This window comes from Triturus cristatus, chromosome 7, assembly GCF_964204655.1.
Source record: "Triturus cristatus chromosome 7, aTriCri1.1, whole genome shotgun sequence".
Classification (NCBI taxonomy): Eukaryota; Metazoa; Chordata; class Amphibia; order Caudata; family Salamandridae; genus Triturus; species Triturus cristatus.
The window spans coordinates 1,333,048,661-1,333,062,439 of NC_140590.1; the positions used below are offsets into that span (position 1 = coordinate 1,333,048,661).

The window sequence follows — 13,779 nt, forward strand, 5'->3', positions numbered from 1 at the left end:
AACTTGTTTGTGTCACAAAGCACTCTCCATTCAACAATAAGTTAAGACAAATTATCAACTCAGAGTGGCACCTGTTGAACTTAGGAGAACAAACCACCCCTATGCCTAAACCTGTTTTTGCATTTCACAGAAATAAAAATCTCAGAAATCTTTTGGTGAGAGCAAAGGATTCGGATCAGAAAACCTGGGTGCAAAAATCCATTGACGGTTCATCTCCTGTAAGAGGCAATCACAAATGTGGCACATGCCATGCATGCGCTAATGCTATTGTTGGCACCTCCATATGTATCAATGGGTATACTGCTGAATTGAGGGAGATGACCAATTGCAGGACATCTAATTGTGTTTACGTTATTCAATGTCCCTGCTTGTTCTCCTATGTAGGTGAAACCTCTAGAGAAGTCAGGGTTCGGATTGGGGAGCACAAATCCAACATCAGACGATCCAAGCATACAGCACCCATGGTGTCCCATTGGATGGAAAAAAATCATAAAGATGATGAACTGCGCTGGTCTATCCTTGAGAAAATCCGCCCACAAAAGGGGTACAATCCAGACAGTATTCGCAAGAAACGCGAGGTGTTTTGGATTTTTGTCCTTAACACGAAGGAAAGGGGCCTGAATGAATCCCTCCAATGGGAAAATGCGTTTCTGTAGGTTTCCTTTGTTGCTGTCCATGACCTGTTTTTCTTATGTTTGGACATTTACCTTTGCAGAATTTTATAATATATGGGTTTAAGCTTTAGTTTCTAGTTATTATTTAGGCTGTGCTGTCCAGATTGGTCCAGGCCTTTCCTCTGTGACCATTCTATCCCATTCTGCAATTTTTGCCCCTCCCTTTGTGAGAAATTGTCGATGGTGATTTTCATTGCTTACTACCGTGGGGCTGTCTCTTTAACATTCTTTGGTACTCCTTGAGACCTTTTATAGTATTTTTTCCTTTTTTGAATTGTGTCTGGTTCTTTTGTCATTTGATTTTTATTTACTCCTGTTTTACGTTTTTTTCTGAGCGCGACATGTTCCTCTTTATCTTATTTTTCTATTCCTTATGTGTTACTACGTCTTTAAATCAGGCGGATCGTGCCTTTAACACACCCCCGATTGACGGTTATTTGATTGGAGGGTTTAAATAGCCTGATTAGAGCGGGCTTTTTCTCGCAAGCGATTGCTTCTCCAGGACGCCGCATTTGAGACGTCGGTTGATCTGTTCAGACGCTCGTTGACCATTGAAGGTATTGCTGCTCTCTCTGGTCTCTCTATTTTCGTTTAAAGTTATTTACTTGCTTTGAACGCATTTGATTTTTTGCGCGCTTTTTACTTTACAACGATGTTATCGTCTCTTTGTTTGTCTGTTTTTTCAGCTGATCCCGAGCTTATTGCTGCTCCGTCTGGGATACTAATCATTTGGCGATTCTGCCTTCTCTAATTCTAATCATTTGGCGTTTTTGCTCCATTTGGGTCGGGCATTGACATTAGGTGAGTTTAGTAACCTCTGCCTTATACAAGCTTGACTTTTCAGTTCAAACCTTGCCTGATGTTTTAGACTATGGCAATACGTTGGTCTAAACAGTTGCCTTTAATAGGTTGATTCTTTCTCTCTTCCTCTCCTCCTTTATCTCTCCCTGCATTAGCTTTGAGCCTGCTGGAAGGGTGTGTCCTCGTCTCTCCCTCCCCGTAAAGATCGAATCCTGGCGCTCTGACTTCGCTCTGTCCACTAACTTTGAAGATTTTGTGTATCCGTACTTATTTTAGGTACCCCTTTTTTGGCGACACAATCGCATTATGATACATTGTGGTCTATATGCATATATCTTTCTCACTGTTTTTTCATTTATTATTTTTTTGTTTGTTTGCTTAGTATGGCATCCTTCGGTCGCGTTGAAGCTTCGTTTTAGAAACTATTACTCTGAACAATTTCTCCCCTATTGATACAGGTAATTTAGGGGTTGAGCCCAGAACTAGATTTGACTATTACTTTTTTGTTACATGGAGATTCGCTCTTTGTTTTGTTTGCTTATATTTCCCTGCTTTCTTCTCATTTCTTCTCATTCGTTTGTTATCTCTTGACATTATTCCCTTTGGTTTCTGGTGCGCACAATTAACCACCTGATTTTAATGTAATAATGTGTATCCGTCCCATTGATGTAGCTAAGTGACACTCTGTGGAAATAGTACATATGAATTTGTTTCGTTTGTCTGATATAGGTTTGCATTTATACATATATGTTACTTCCTACTTCTGTGTTCCAGGTCCCGATTTGATTTGTGCTGTTCTTTTTCGCCCTGAAGAAGGTGGTACTCCATCATCTGGAGTTGTCTCACCGAAACGCGCGTCGGCGTTTTGCACAGGGCCCCACCCTCTTGTTTCGCCTTACCAGATTTAACACCAAGAAAAACTGGTTTCTTCAGAAACCCTTGATTCCACCAAGGCCTATATACTCACTTTTGTTTTTGAGTATTTTTTGTGAAGACCCTTTGAGGGTTGGGACCTCTTTAGTGCCATTTATTTTGCACCAGCATGAACAGTACATTTGTGTGAATTTGGATGAATGTGTGTTTTGGTTGTGAATGAATGTATGTGCGATTAGTTTCTTTTTCTTCTGTTTCTTAGTGGGAACCTATTTTCTCTGATCTCTGTTGCACTAAATTTTTCTAATGTGTAAAAAATGTATATATGAAATATCATAATTAGTGAAATTAAAAAAAAATTTGTACTAAACATTAAGTGAAGTGGTTGTATATATATGTATGCATACACTTTCTATGTTCATTTCTTCTTGAGTGTCTCTAGCTTGTATTTAAAAAAAATTCATTGATACATTGTACTTTTTTCATATAAAGGGTAGAGTTTATTTCTCTTTGCACTGAACTGGTTTCCTCCCCTGAGTCTCTACCTTTATATTTTAAATTTAGGGGGCCCCCTTTGTTTATTGGCCCACCCTCTATCACACCCATCGTGCACTGCCCCCACGCTCCTGCTCTTTGCGTTCTGTCACCCCTCTCCTCCTAGCTTCCCTCTCCCCGCTCACCCCTTGCGCACACCCCTCCTTCTGCGTCTCTGCACATCTCCCCTTCTCATGCTTAACTTCCTGTGTCACTCCTGCCCTGTCGCGTGGACAGCGATGAGCTGCTGATATCCCTGGCCCGATCTCTCTCTCTCTCTCTCTCCAGCAACCACAGCCCTGTTGGAGCCTCACCCCCTCCATTGCACGGTGTGATGCTGGCATGGCAGTATTATTGTCCTCACAACGAATGTCTCCTGTGTGTCCTGCTGCAGTCTTGCTGTCTAGTTTTTAAACACTGCTTACGAGATGCTGTGTTGCAATCTCACTATCACCCCTCTGCCTAGCCGTTTACCAACCGCCCCCCCCCGTCTTTTAAATGTCTCTTTTGGAAGGTGTTTTTAAAGCTGCTCTTCAGCCTTCCTCACTAACGTCCTCTTCTTTGATTTCCCCCCTCAGACCTTCCTAAAAACGCTTCTCCCGCCCATCTGCTCCTTTCCAGGCGCATCTCTTCTTCGTCTCCCCCCCTCAATCCCTGACGGAAACTCCTCACGTGACTCTCTGAACCTCGCTTAGTGCGCTTCTTTCTCTCCTCACATCACCCCCGTGCCCCCCCGGACTCCTGGCTCCCCATCTTCAACTTTATTTCTATAAACCTTATTTGCCTTTCGTCTCCCCCTCGCCCCCTCACACCGTCCGGTCAGCCAGCTGCTCTTCGTTCTCTCCCTTCTTCACGGCCCTCCCCAGAGCTCTCACAATCCTGTATTCACTCACACCTACCCCTGTACCCACGCACCTCTTCTCCTCAACTGTTTATTTCCCTCACTCTGGATTCCTCAATCTCCCCATTGCACCCCCAGACACCCCTCCGTTCACCTCATCTGCTTGCCCCCCCCCGCTGTTTCCCATACCCTGGAATCGTACTGCTCTATAAACTGTTCTTAAGCAATATTTTTATTAAGCATTCTGGCTCTGAGCTGTTGGCGCACTACAAATAAAAGCAGGCAGTAATTATGCAAGTGTGGTGGGGCATCGACAGGGCAAGGGGGATGGTGGGGGGACCAGGGGGGGCAAGGGGCGATAGCAAGAAGGCGACGCTAGGGTTTTTTATTGCTCATGGGTTTTGTCTCTTCAAGTGGGCAGTCGCCTTTTTTCCAGCTTTCTTTGCAGGCCGTGTCCTTAGACACATGTGCTGTTACTAACAGGGGGCTAGTTTTCATGTATTTTCTACTCATTTCCCCGTTCGTCTATATTAAGTTATCTCCCTTTCGCACTTCCTCTGTCACCCTTTCTCTTCTTCTTTCTCTGCTCCTCTGTTTATCTCTTTCCACTCTTCCTCTCACCATTTCCCCTTGTCTCTTTGCTGCTCTTTTTTTATCTTTGTATCTAGTCCTCTGCGGTCTCTTTCTAGGTCTAGCCATCACACAGGCACTCAGCCTCTTTCTTTTTATCCCTCCTGTGGTCACTCTTTGTAACACACACTATCTGTTTCCCTCTCTGTTTCATTCCTTCTCTCTCTCGCTTCTTCTATCTCTCGCTCAAGCACGCACACGCACACTCACACACACACACTTTCTTTCCAAATATCACTGGCTAAACACTTATAAGAACCCAAAGGCGAGACCTATTGGCTATGCCAATGCTTGTTAAAAATAGGTACTATTATGCTTTCCACCCATGATGCTGGTAGTGTGTCTCCTAAAGTAGCATTAAAAACATTTAATAGAATAGGTGACCAAAAATAAATATTGTGTTTAAAAACATCAATAGGTACTCCATCGAGTCCTGCAGCTTTGCCATTTGCACTTTTATTTAAGGAAATTTTGATTTTGTTCAAAGTTATTGGGGGCGTCTTAACAGTTCCCACTGAAATAAGGTTACTGTTATCAATTTTCGTGACAATAGCAGCTTCTGGATTAAAAATACACTCAAAGTGAAAATGCCAATCGTACGGTGGAACTATGGTATCTATTTTCAGCGCTGTGTTAGCCTTGAAAAAAGGATGATCTATTGTTTTCCAGAATAAAGCTGCATCGCGTGTCTCTGCAGCTTGAGTCAATTTTACCCAGGCCATCTCACAAATCTCTATTTTCCTTAGGTTCAGGGTATTTTTGTACTTTGGCCTTAAATTACTAATCCTTACACTATCCCTGTGTCTTATGTTTAGTGCTGTTTTTAATTCCCTATTTAGCCTTGAACACTCCCTATTAAACCATCTAGGGTTATGATCACAGTTCGATTTTAACTCGCCGGCAATTTCTGACGTAATATTACAAAAAGCACTTACGATGTCAGAGTTTAGGGAGGCATTATCCAAACAGGTAATCATATCCTTTTGTTTTTTCCCCTATAAGGAGTTTTAGACTCGTTGATCCCGGGCAAAGGGACAAATGTTGCTGTAAGAAGTGTCAACATTAACTATTTCATATGTTTTGTCAACTTCATATGCAGTCTTTTTGTTTGAAAGTGATGAATTTTAGCTATTAATGGCAAAAGTTGAAGCTTGGCTACTGTTCAGATCTGTGAAATAAAAGAAGGCTCGTCTGTGCCTTTATTGCTAGAGCCGAGTCCTTTGAACTCAAAGCTGAGGTGGAAGCGCGACTCACATATAGCATTAAAGAGCAATGAGCTGACGTTTGAAAACAGGTTTTTCTATAAATTGTTGCCTTCGGACGCACATTTGCAGTGTGCGTCGTAAGAAGTGAAAAAAAAACTCAGAAAATATCTTTTAAAAACCATCTTGGAGAAAATATCATCATCTCAGGCAAGGATTCAGTGGGTCTTCAATGCGTTAATAAACAGCCCTGAAGGAAAAGCATTAAATACAGTTTAACAGAAAAGATGTTTTTTTCCTGAATAAGATTAAATTAGGCAGCACAATGAGAGTTTTTTTATATATATTTGTAATGAGAAAGGCAATGTTTTGCTGCGTTTCCGTGTTTTCTTTTTAATGCTGTTTTACATAGCGCCAGTCAAAGGGCATCGGGTCGATTTACATGAGCACTAGATTACATTATATGAGGTCCGATCCATTTGCTTCCTGTTGGGTGTGGAAAGGTTAAATGATTTGCCCAGAATCACAGAATGTTGAGCCAAAGCACACGCTGGACGCTGGCTCCCCTGTTCCAAGTTCAGCAACTCTGGTTTTAGGCCACATCTTCACATCTCCTACGTGAGCGAAACGATAAAGTGCTGTTGTTACTTGTTAGTATTGCAGGGAAAGAAACATTTATAGGTAAGGATGTCTCTGGTTCTCATTCAACATATGATGAAAATGAAACTCTTCAGCCTATTAAGATAACATAAAGGGGGGGGGGTGCTTTTGGAGCTCGTGAAGCAAGGTTACCTCCCTTTAACTCTAACCCCTGCTTTACCCTAAGTCACTGTACCGCTACCAAACCCTTTAATCACTTTTACTGCCCTTTGCCTCTACCCACCCCTGAACCCGAACATCACCCTCCCATCTCTTTATCTCTACCCACGCCTAGAGCCTATAACCACCCTTTTCATCACTTCTTTAAACTGATTAAAAAGTATGTTATTTAGAAACAAGAATACCTACCTGTGTGGTAAAGGTACAAATACTTACCAGCATGGTAAAGGATGTCTCCCCTCAGGCAGGATGCATTCCCGCCCACACTTTAAACACTCTCCTGCCTTCACCTACCACCCCTTCGTGTTTTTGGTGCACTGTCAGTTGTTTTATGTCCTACGGTATGTTTGGTGGGCACCTTCACCCCTTTGACACTTTGCCCCTTAGGAAAACAAGCACTGGCAAAGCCAAAAGGGCTCTTCTATGAGAACTGTTGGCTTTGCCAATGACTTGTAGTCATGCTGTACAGTAGTGCGGCTGCTTTGCAGTATATCTAAAGCTAATTTTGAAAACATGAAACACTACAATATGACCATTGCAACTGCCTGTATGCAGCCTGCCCACTGGGTACATACACACAGGCCCTCCCCCACCCTCTAAAAAAAAAAAAAGGTTTTCGATCCCATGGGACTCTTGCAGGAGTAAGAGGGACGCGTTGGCTCCCATGGGAGTGTCGTGGGATCCCTGCAACCCCCCCAAAAACGTTTACAAATAAAAAAAATTAATTGGTCCACAAGCGGGTCAGGGTTCCCTTACCCTGCCCCCTTATACTTGAGGGGGCCAGCCAATAAAAGTGCGAGCTCCTGCGGGACTTGCAGGAGCGAGCCAGCTAACTCTGAATAAAAGCCCTTTTCATCAATCATATCACTCTGGGCTTGATTACGATGTAGGACGCAAAACCATTTGACAGCTTGTTGAATGGCTTTCTGCCAGGCATCGATGGTTTCACTCCGACCACAGCCAGCCCCGGCTCCGCCGTCGGGATTATGATGTCACTTTCCCACAGCCATTCCATGTAATTCTTTCCGACATGGAAATGCTGTCGAAGTCATTTTGGGGTCCCGGCCCTCCGCGGCCCCACGAGGTGGTGCCTCCACGATGTGACAGGCACCGGTCCTACCTGTTTACTAGACATTTACTTCCACCCTTATTTTCTCTCTGCTCCCACATATTTGTGGACTAGACAAGGGACAGTAGCCAAAGTGTTGCAATGGGTCCTGTGGCCAATATTATCCTCTTAAACAACAAAGACCTGGCTTATTGAAAGGGCAATCTTTAATTTTTGCAAAGGAAAGGTGATGTACCTCCACCCAGTGACTGGCTATATGTCTAGTTATCAACCAGTCCTAGATGCCCCATTCATTCTAATTTGAAAAAAAGGGTGAATTTTATCCAGGCAATCCACAACAAAAACACCCCTAACTACAATATGCAAGTATAGGACACTTCAGAAGTAAGTGAAAAGGTGAGAAAGCACGTCACATACGCAACACCAGGGAGGATACTGGCAGGTTCTCACCAGCATGCCCACGTTTACCATTGGTTGCTTACTCACTGAGGAAATAGAATATGTGTCCAGTAAGAAGACAGAAAGGGTGAAGAGAACATGTGTGTAATCCCAGACAGAAAAAACACTTGACTAATTCAGGACAGTATGTCCCACAATTAAAATTGAGATAAAGATTCACAATTAGCATAGCCCTCTTTATTCACATCTGTGTGCTTACTCAAATTAAAAGCACAGCATGTTGCAAACCTTTTCAAAGTAGGCCAACATGTTTCATTGCCTATGCTTCGTCGTGGCAATTTCGTCAGGGTGCGAGGTTTGATAGTCGCCTCACTGGACAATCAACTTTGTTATGCGGATTGGCGGTTGGAAGCCAAGGGCACATGTACCAGCTTCCACCTTGCCGCGCGGGTCTGTATTTATTACAGATACCCTGTATTCAGAGCACTTCCATTGCTTCTATTAAACCGCACTATGGAGTCTTGCGGGTGTTATCTCATCCCAGCAGCCAATATTATCCTACCTGGTTTGCTTCAGGGAGCGTAGTCTGACTTTTAGCAGAAGTTAAGCTCCTACTAAGGGGTTTCATTGGTAGGCAAGTGACAGATGAGAGGAATATGAACCAAGGCTTTATTGTCCACCTACCACTGTATCTCTGGAGGGGATCAGACAAAAGGTATCACCAAGAAACATTACCAGAATTCTGAATTAAAGTGACACCCCAAAAATAGGTCTCCCAAAACACCACATTACCAAACAGGAGCCCAGCCAAAGGTCTTTAGATACGCCGTTTGCTCTTGGGCGTTGATGTCCTTGTTTCCTGTCACTAGTATCCTTTTTGTGATACTGTCCAGTTAATTGAAGTCTGGGGATCTAGTAGTACCAGTCCTTTTGATGAGGACAGATGGGAAATTGTGGGCCAGCTATAATCGTGTTATCCCAAAGATGCTTTACATTTTGAGACCTATACCTACTGGATGAGGCCAAGAGTTTCCAGTTCTAGTGGCATCCACAGTTTGAGAGCAACCACCCTGCTCACTACTCAGTTTACAGTTATGTTTAACTGATGCTTTAACAGGCAATACATCTGGAACCATAGGGAACAATGAATAAAATAGCTCTAAAAGAATACATCCTCATTGGAACAGCAGCTCACACAAGGGTAGAAAGTCCGTTTCCTCTGAGGCTGAAGAAAGGGAGATAGTCATCATACAGTCTCAAGATGAATCGGGTTCTCTCTTTGCGATCTGCAAATATTTTGACACACCTTCTACCTGAAGAAGTTCTTGTTTCCTCCTGGGAATCTGAAATGAGTGGACTTCATGGCACTTAGGCAGTCCAGCAGCTACTTGACAGGCAGGTAAGTTTGTCATTCCTTCCTCGGGTCACAACAGGCTCTCCCAGGCTTGGGCTCCGTTTGGAGGGAAGGTAGCAATACAAAACATCACATCGCTCAGACAATCACAACATCAGTGATTGACTTCTTTTATTTTTTACTACGTTTTTTAAATCATTCTGCCACCACCCAAGACACTGATGCTGGCATGAGTTCTTCGTTTCAGCTGGATTAGATTGGAATAGCCAAGACTGTTGGACCTTTGTAATAGAGGTTTGTCAAACACTTAATGCTAGAGGCTCACTTATTGACAAGTGTTCTATCACTCTGAAAAGTTAGTGAGTTACATCCCCTGTCAATAGAAAAATCTTTCATGCAGCTTTGTAAGGTGCTGAAATGGTTTTGCATTCGCTAGCTGTAAGACCAGCATTAATGGATACAGTGGGAGACATTTCTGTTGCTAAGCCTAGTTCTAAGAACTACAATGGTATTTTTCAGATATTCAGCACACCATTCACTCTTTTAACATTTTCTTTGGGGTACTATCTTAAATGAATGGTTGCATATTCTTTGCTTTCCTTTAAAATGTCTGTGCCGTTTATAACGTTTGCATCCACTCTCAAATAGTAATTGAAATGACTGCATTTTAAAATTTATATCTTTTGCTATGGATATCTCCGTAAAGTGTGCCATTAGATTTCCTGGACTGTTTCTTAGCGCTATGTATTTTACATACTGTTTTACTATGTTTTTAAAAAGACACAATGATTAAAACTTTCATACATTTGTTCCTCTGCTCTGCACATACCTTTAAAAAAATACCTGTTTTTCAAAGTGTTCTGTTAAACATTAGGGTCAGTTTAATTACCCAGATCTTTGGGTTGCACCGTTGCAGAAGTAGTCTGTGTGCTCTTTGGTGTTTTTTGTCTTCAGCACATAACTTAGTAAAATCTCCAAATGAGTTCATTGACTGCAGTAATTGCCTCTTCATGTTTCTGAGCTTTGCTGTCTATCACCCATGTGCTCAGTTTTTTTTTTAATTTATGCTTGCGCTGAAGATGGGAAAAAGAAACACAGAACCCTTCTTCACCTGCGCAGGAAACTATTTTGATACTCTCCTGTTTTTATGTTCTGACGACACTGCACAGCTGTCGCCAGACAACAATGTGAGTACCATGAGAGAGGAGCTTTGGTTCTGCAAACATTTTGGGAGGTAGGAGTGTATGTTTTGATTGGGCAGACATTGTGCCCTGTGCCAGTGCTTCTTCCCTAAAAAAATCCCACAATTGGCCCTTCAGCCCCCTGTAAGTCCCTAGTAAATGGTACCTGGGTACCTAGGGCATTGGGAGTGAAGAAGGGTCCCCTAGGGACCCCTCATCTAGGCCCTGCAAACTGCCACTGCCAGTATGCATGGTCTGGTGCAGACAAAAAAACACAAAGTCGACATGGCACACTGCCTGTGTGCCATGCCAACTAGCACTGCCTAAAGTATAGGTAAGCCACACCTCTAGCAGGCCTTCCAGCCCTAAGTCATGGTGCACTATACCACAGGTGTGGGCATATCTGCATAAGCAGATGTAGCCCTATAATTTTTTAAGGCCATTCTTAGATATTGTAAGTGCCAGGGAAGCCATAGAGAGTACATGGGCTGGAAACTCGACAACTTGAGTTCCCCAGCACCATGATGGCTTCTCTGAACCCAGGAGTGTTTGGTACCAAACTACTCCTTTCATTCAATAAACCCCCACTGATGCCAGTGTTTTCATCTTAAGTCTTTTTTGTTATGGTCTACCTGCCATCACTTCTTTTTTTGTTTGCATGAATTCTAGTTTTTGCCAATGCTTCAGTTGCTCAGTTGAAAGGAAATCTTACTGAGAAGGACAGGACGTGTGGTGTAATTTCTTCTTAACTAGTTACTTTTTCGTTCCAGTTTGCCTCATAAGCAGAACGAAAACTACTTTCTTGTGTTACAAAATGTTTATGTACCTGGATGTGGGACACATTTTAAGTCGCATCTCAAATGAACATATTTTTGTTGGGGAGGACTTTGACCCCCCTCCCCCGTTTTAGGCATTAAATGTATAGGACTTTTTGCTGGCTTTAATGTTTACCTGCACCACTGACATATTTTACTCGTATGGTGACATTGTTTTCTGTGCTCACTTGATGCATGGTGTGTTATTCTTGTGTGATCAAGATTGTTACTGAAATTGTGCCCAGTGGCATAGTAAGGCTGTCATAGGTCCCAATACAAACAAGAACAATTGTTAGCCCTGCCCTTGTGTCGGCATTAAAAGATAGCTATACCTGGGTTGTACAGAGCTCCCCATACACCTTCCTTACTCATGACACTGCTGTCTTAATACTAGCTATGCGTTTAATTACCATTCCTTATTCTTCTTGCTTTCGTTTCCCTATCTATATCTCTTCCCCTCATCTCCTTACTACCTATCCTTCTTTCTCTAACTTAGCCACTTTCTCTCGCTGACCACTCGCTCCCTCATTCTTAATTCCTTTGTCTATTTTACCTTTTGCTCTCTACACCACCTTCTTTATCGTTTCCGCTCCTCTTTCTTCTTTGTCCTATGTTGTCTCTCCCATCTCAGTTGAATCTCCCTATCCCCTTCAACTTTTCCTCTTTCACATCTGTCTTTGCTTCTCTTTCATCTCCTTCCTTAATTTCTTGTATGCTCCTTTTCTTACTCTTCTATGCCTTTTACTTGTTCTCTTCTCATCTTCACTCTTTCTAGCTCTTTTTTCCCTACTTGCGACCTTTAATTTGTTCCTTTTTTCTCTCATTAAGTTCCCTTTTTTTCTTATTCATCCCACTTTCCACGTGAACTCTAGAGCTCTCCCTCCATATCTGCTTCTTCCTTCCCATTTTACTTTGAATTGTTTTTGACCTTCCTATGTTTTACCATTTTTTTCTTCTGTCTTTTGTCTTTCGGGTTCTTTTATCTTCTGTCTCCTCTCTCATCTTTGTCCACTCTTTTCTCTGTCTAATCAAAATGCACAATTAGATTTAAAAAGTAACATTCTACATGTTTGTACTATGCGTAATTTCAAATAAAGTGTTTGCACTATCAAAATACAGAACATCGTGCTTCCTTCTTTGTCATTCAATTATTAAACTACTTTAATCGAATAATTCAGCATATTGTAAAAGAGTCAGTAAATGGTGCAGGAGCTGCATAGGGGGCATGGGGCGAGGCACCAGGAAGATATATGGCTCAGACGGGGAGAAGGTTGTTCTCCACCCCCATCCTTTTCCACCTGTGCTTGGTTTCTGTGTGCGCCCGGACCTCTGTGACTGGCTTGGAGTAAGCTATTCCTGCTTGCAGGATAGAAGTAGAGGGTCTTGGGGCAACGATGCCTGTCAGCCCCATGCTCTTCTTATGCTTGGTGCTATTTCAGCAGGAGAAGTTGGTAGGGTGAAGCCACATGTCTTTGTATTTTTGCTGTGGATTGGTCGGGAGATGCCTGGGAGAGGAGGCTGGGGAAGCATAGACGGCAAATACTGTGGTGCAGCAGGGGCGGGAGTTGTGTTAGGCTCCTGCGTCCAACCATTGCTCTGTCACCACCTCTCCTCAGGTTTCACCAGGTGCGGTGTATCTGGGCCTGGAATTATGGGGTCCTATATTTGTGAACCCAGTATTGTCAGGTCCAGTATTTGTGCTGCCGACCCGGGAACACTGGGCTACTAAGAATCAGCTGGAACAGTATTTGTGTCCCCCAAACCTCTACCAGGAATACCACTGCGGGCCAAACCTGACAAAACATTAATTGCAGCTAACTCCTCTCTCTGTGGCCCTTTGCTAATTGTTGTAGAGAGCTTTTTAATCATCACTTGTGGCACCTTTTTTCTATTTTCAGCACTTCTGGCTCCTTCTGCTCACCAGGGGGCTAGTTGGTGTTGGTGAGGCCAGCTACTCTACCATTGCCCCCACCATCATTGCTGACCTCTTTGTTTCTGACCAGCGCAGCCGCATGCTGACCATTTTCTACTTTGCTATCCCGGTGGGAAGGTGAGTGGTACTGAAGAGTTATATTGAAAAGGTGCAAGGTCTGTGAGAGTAGTGGAGACAGAATGTGATGGTGTCTGGCTGTACTACTAGTTTCCCCTCATGGACTTTCTTCATCTCACTTTCAGCGGCCTGGGATATATTGTGGGCTCCCAGGTAAAGGCGGCCACCCAAGACTGGCATTGGGCTCTCCGGGTAAGTCTTTTCTCATTGCGTATCCTGTCTCTTATTGTGCTATCTCCTTGCAAATGGAGAGTTTTATAAGACTTTAAAGGCCATAAATGGAATGGGGTGCTTGAAATGTTTGAGGCTATTGGCTGAAACGTTGGTAGTGTAAGCAGGCAAGGTTGAAAAGTGTGGTAATGGAGTTTTTATTTTTGCTGTATGTCATGAAAAGCTCTACAGAGTCCCTTTTCATTTCAACCTTGAAATGTCAAAGTTAAATTGTATAAATCCACTAGATGTCTACAGTAGGCTGTGCAATCAACTTTTAATAGGCTGTTTTGAGGAAGATAACATTTTGCATGTTGGGGTCACTAA

The 13,779-nt window shown here is 43.0% G+C and overlaps 1 protein-coding gene across 6 annotated transcripts in view; it reads left to right on the top strand.

Moving 5' to 3' along the window:
* The window catches only part of SPNS1 (SPNS lysolipid transporter 1, lysophospholipid), a 194,249-nt gene that overhangs the window by 98,807 nt on the left and 81,663 nt on the right, over positions 1–13,779 (top strand). For all 6 annotated transcript variants that reach the window (XM_085618955.1, XM_085618957.1, XM_085618958.1 and 3 more), the window contains 2 exons: positions 13,091–13,242; positions 13,368–13,434. In XM_085618955.1, coding sequence (XP_085475081.1) covers positions 13,091–13,242; positions 13,368–13,434 — 219 coding nt within the window. The remainder of the gene's footprint in view (positions 1–13,090; positions 13,243–13,367; positions 13,435–13,779) is intronic.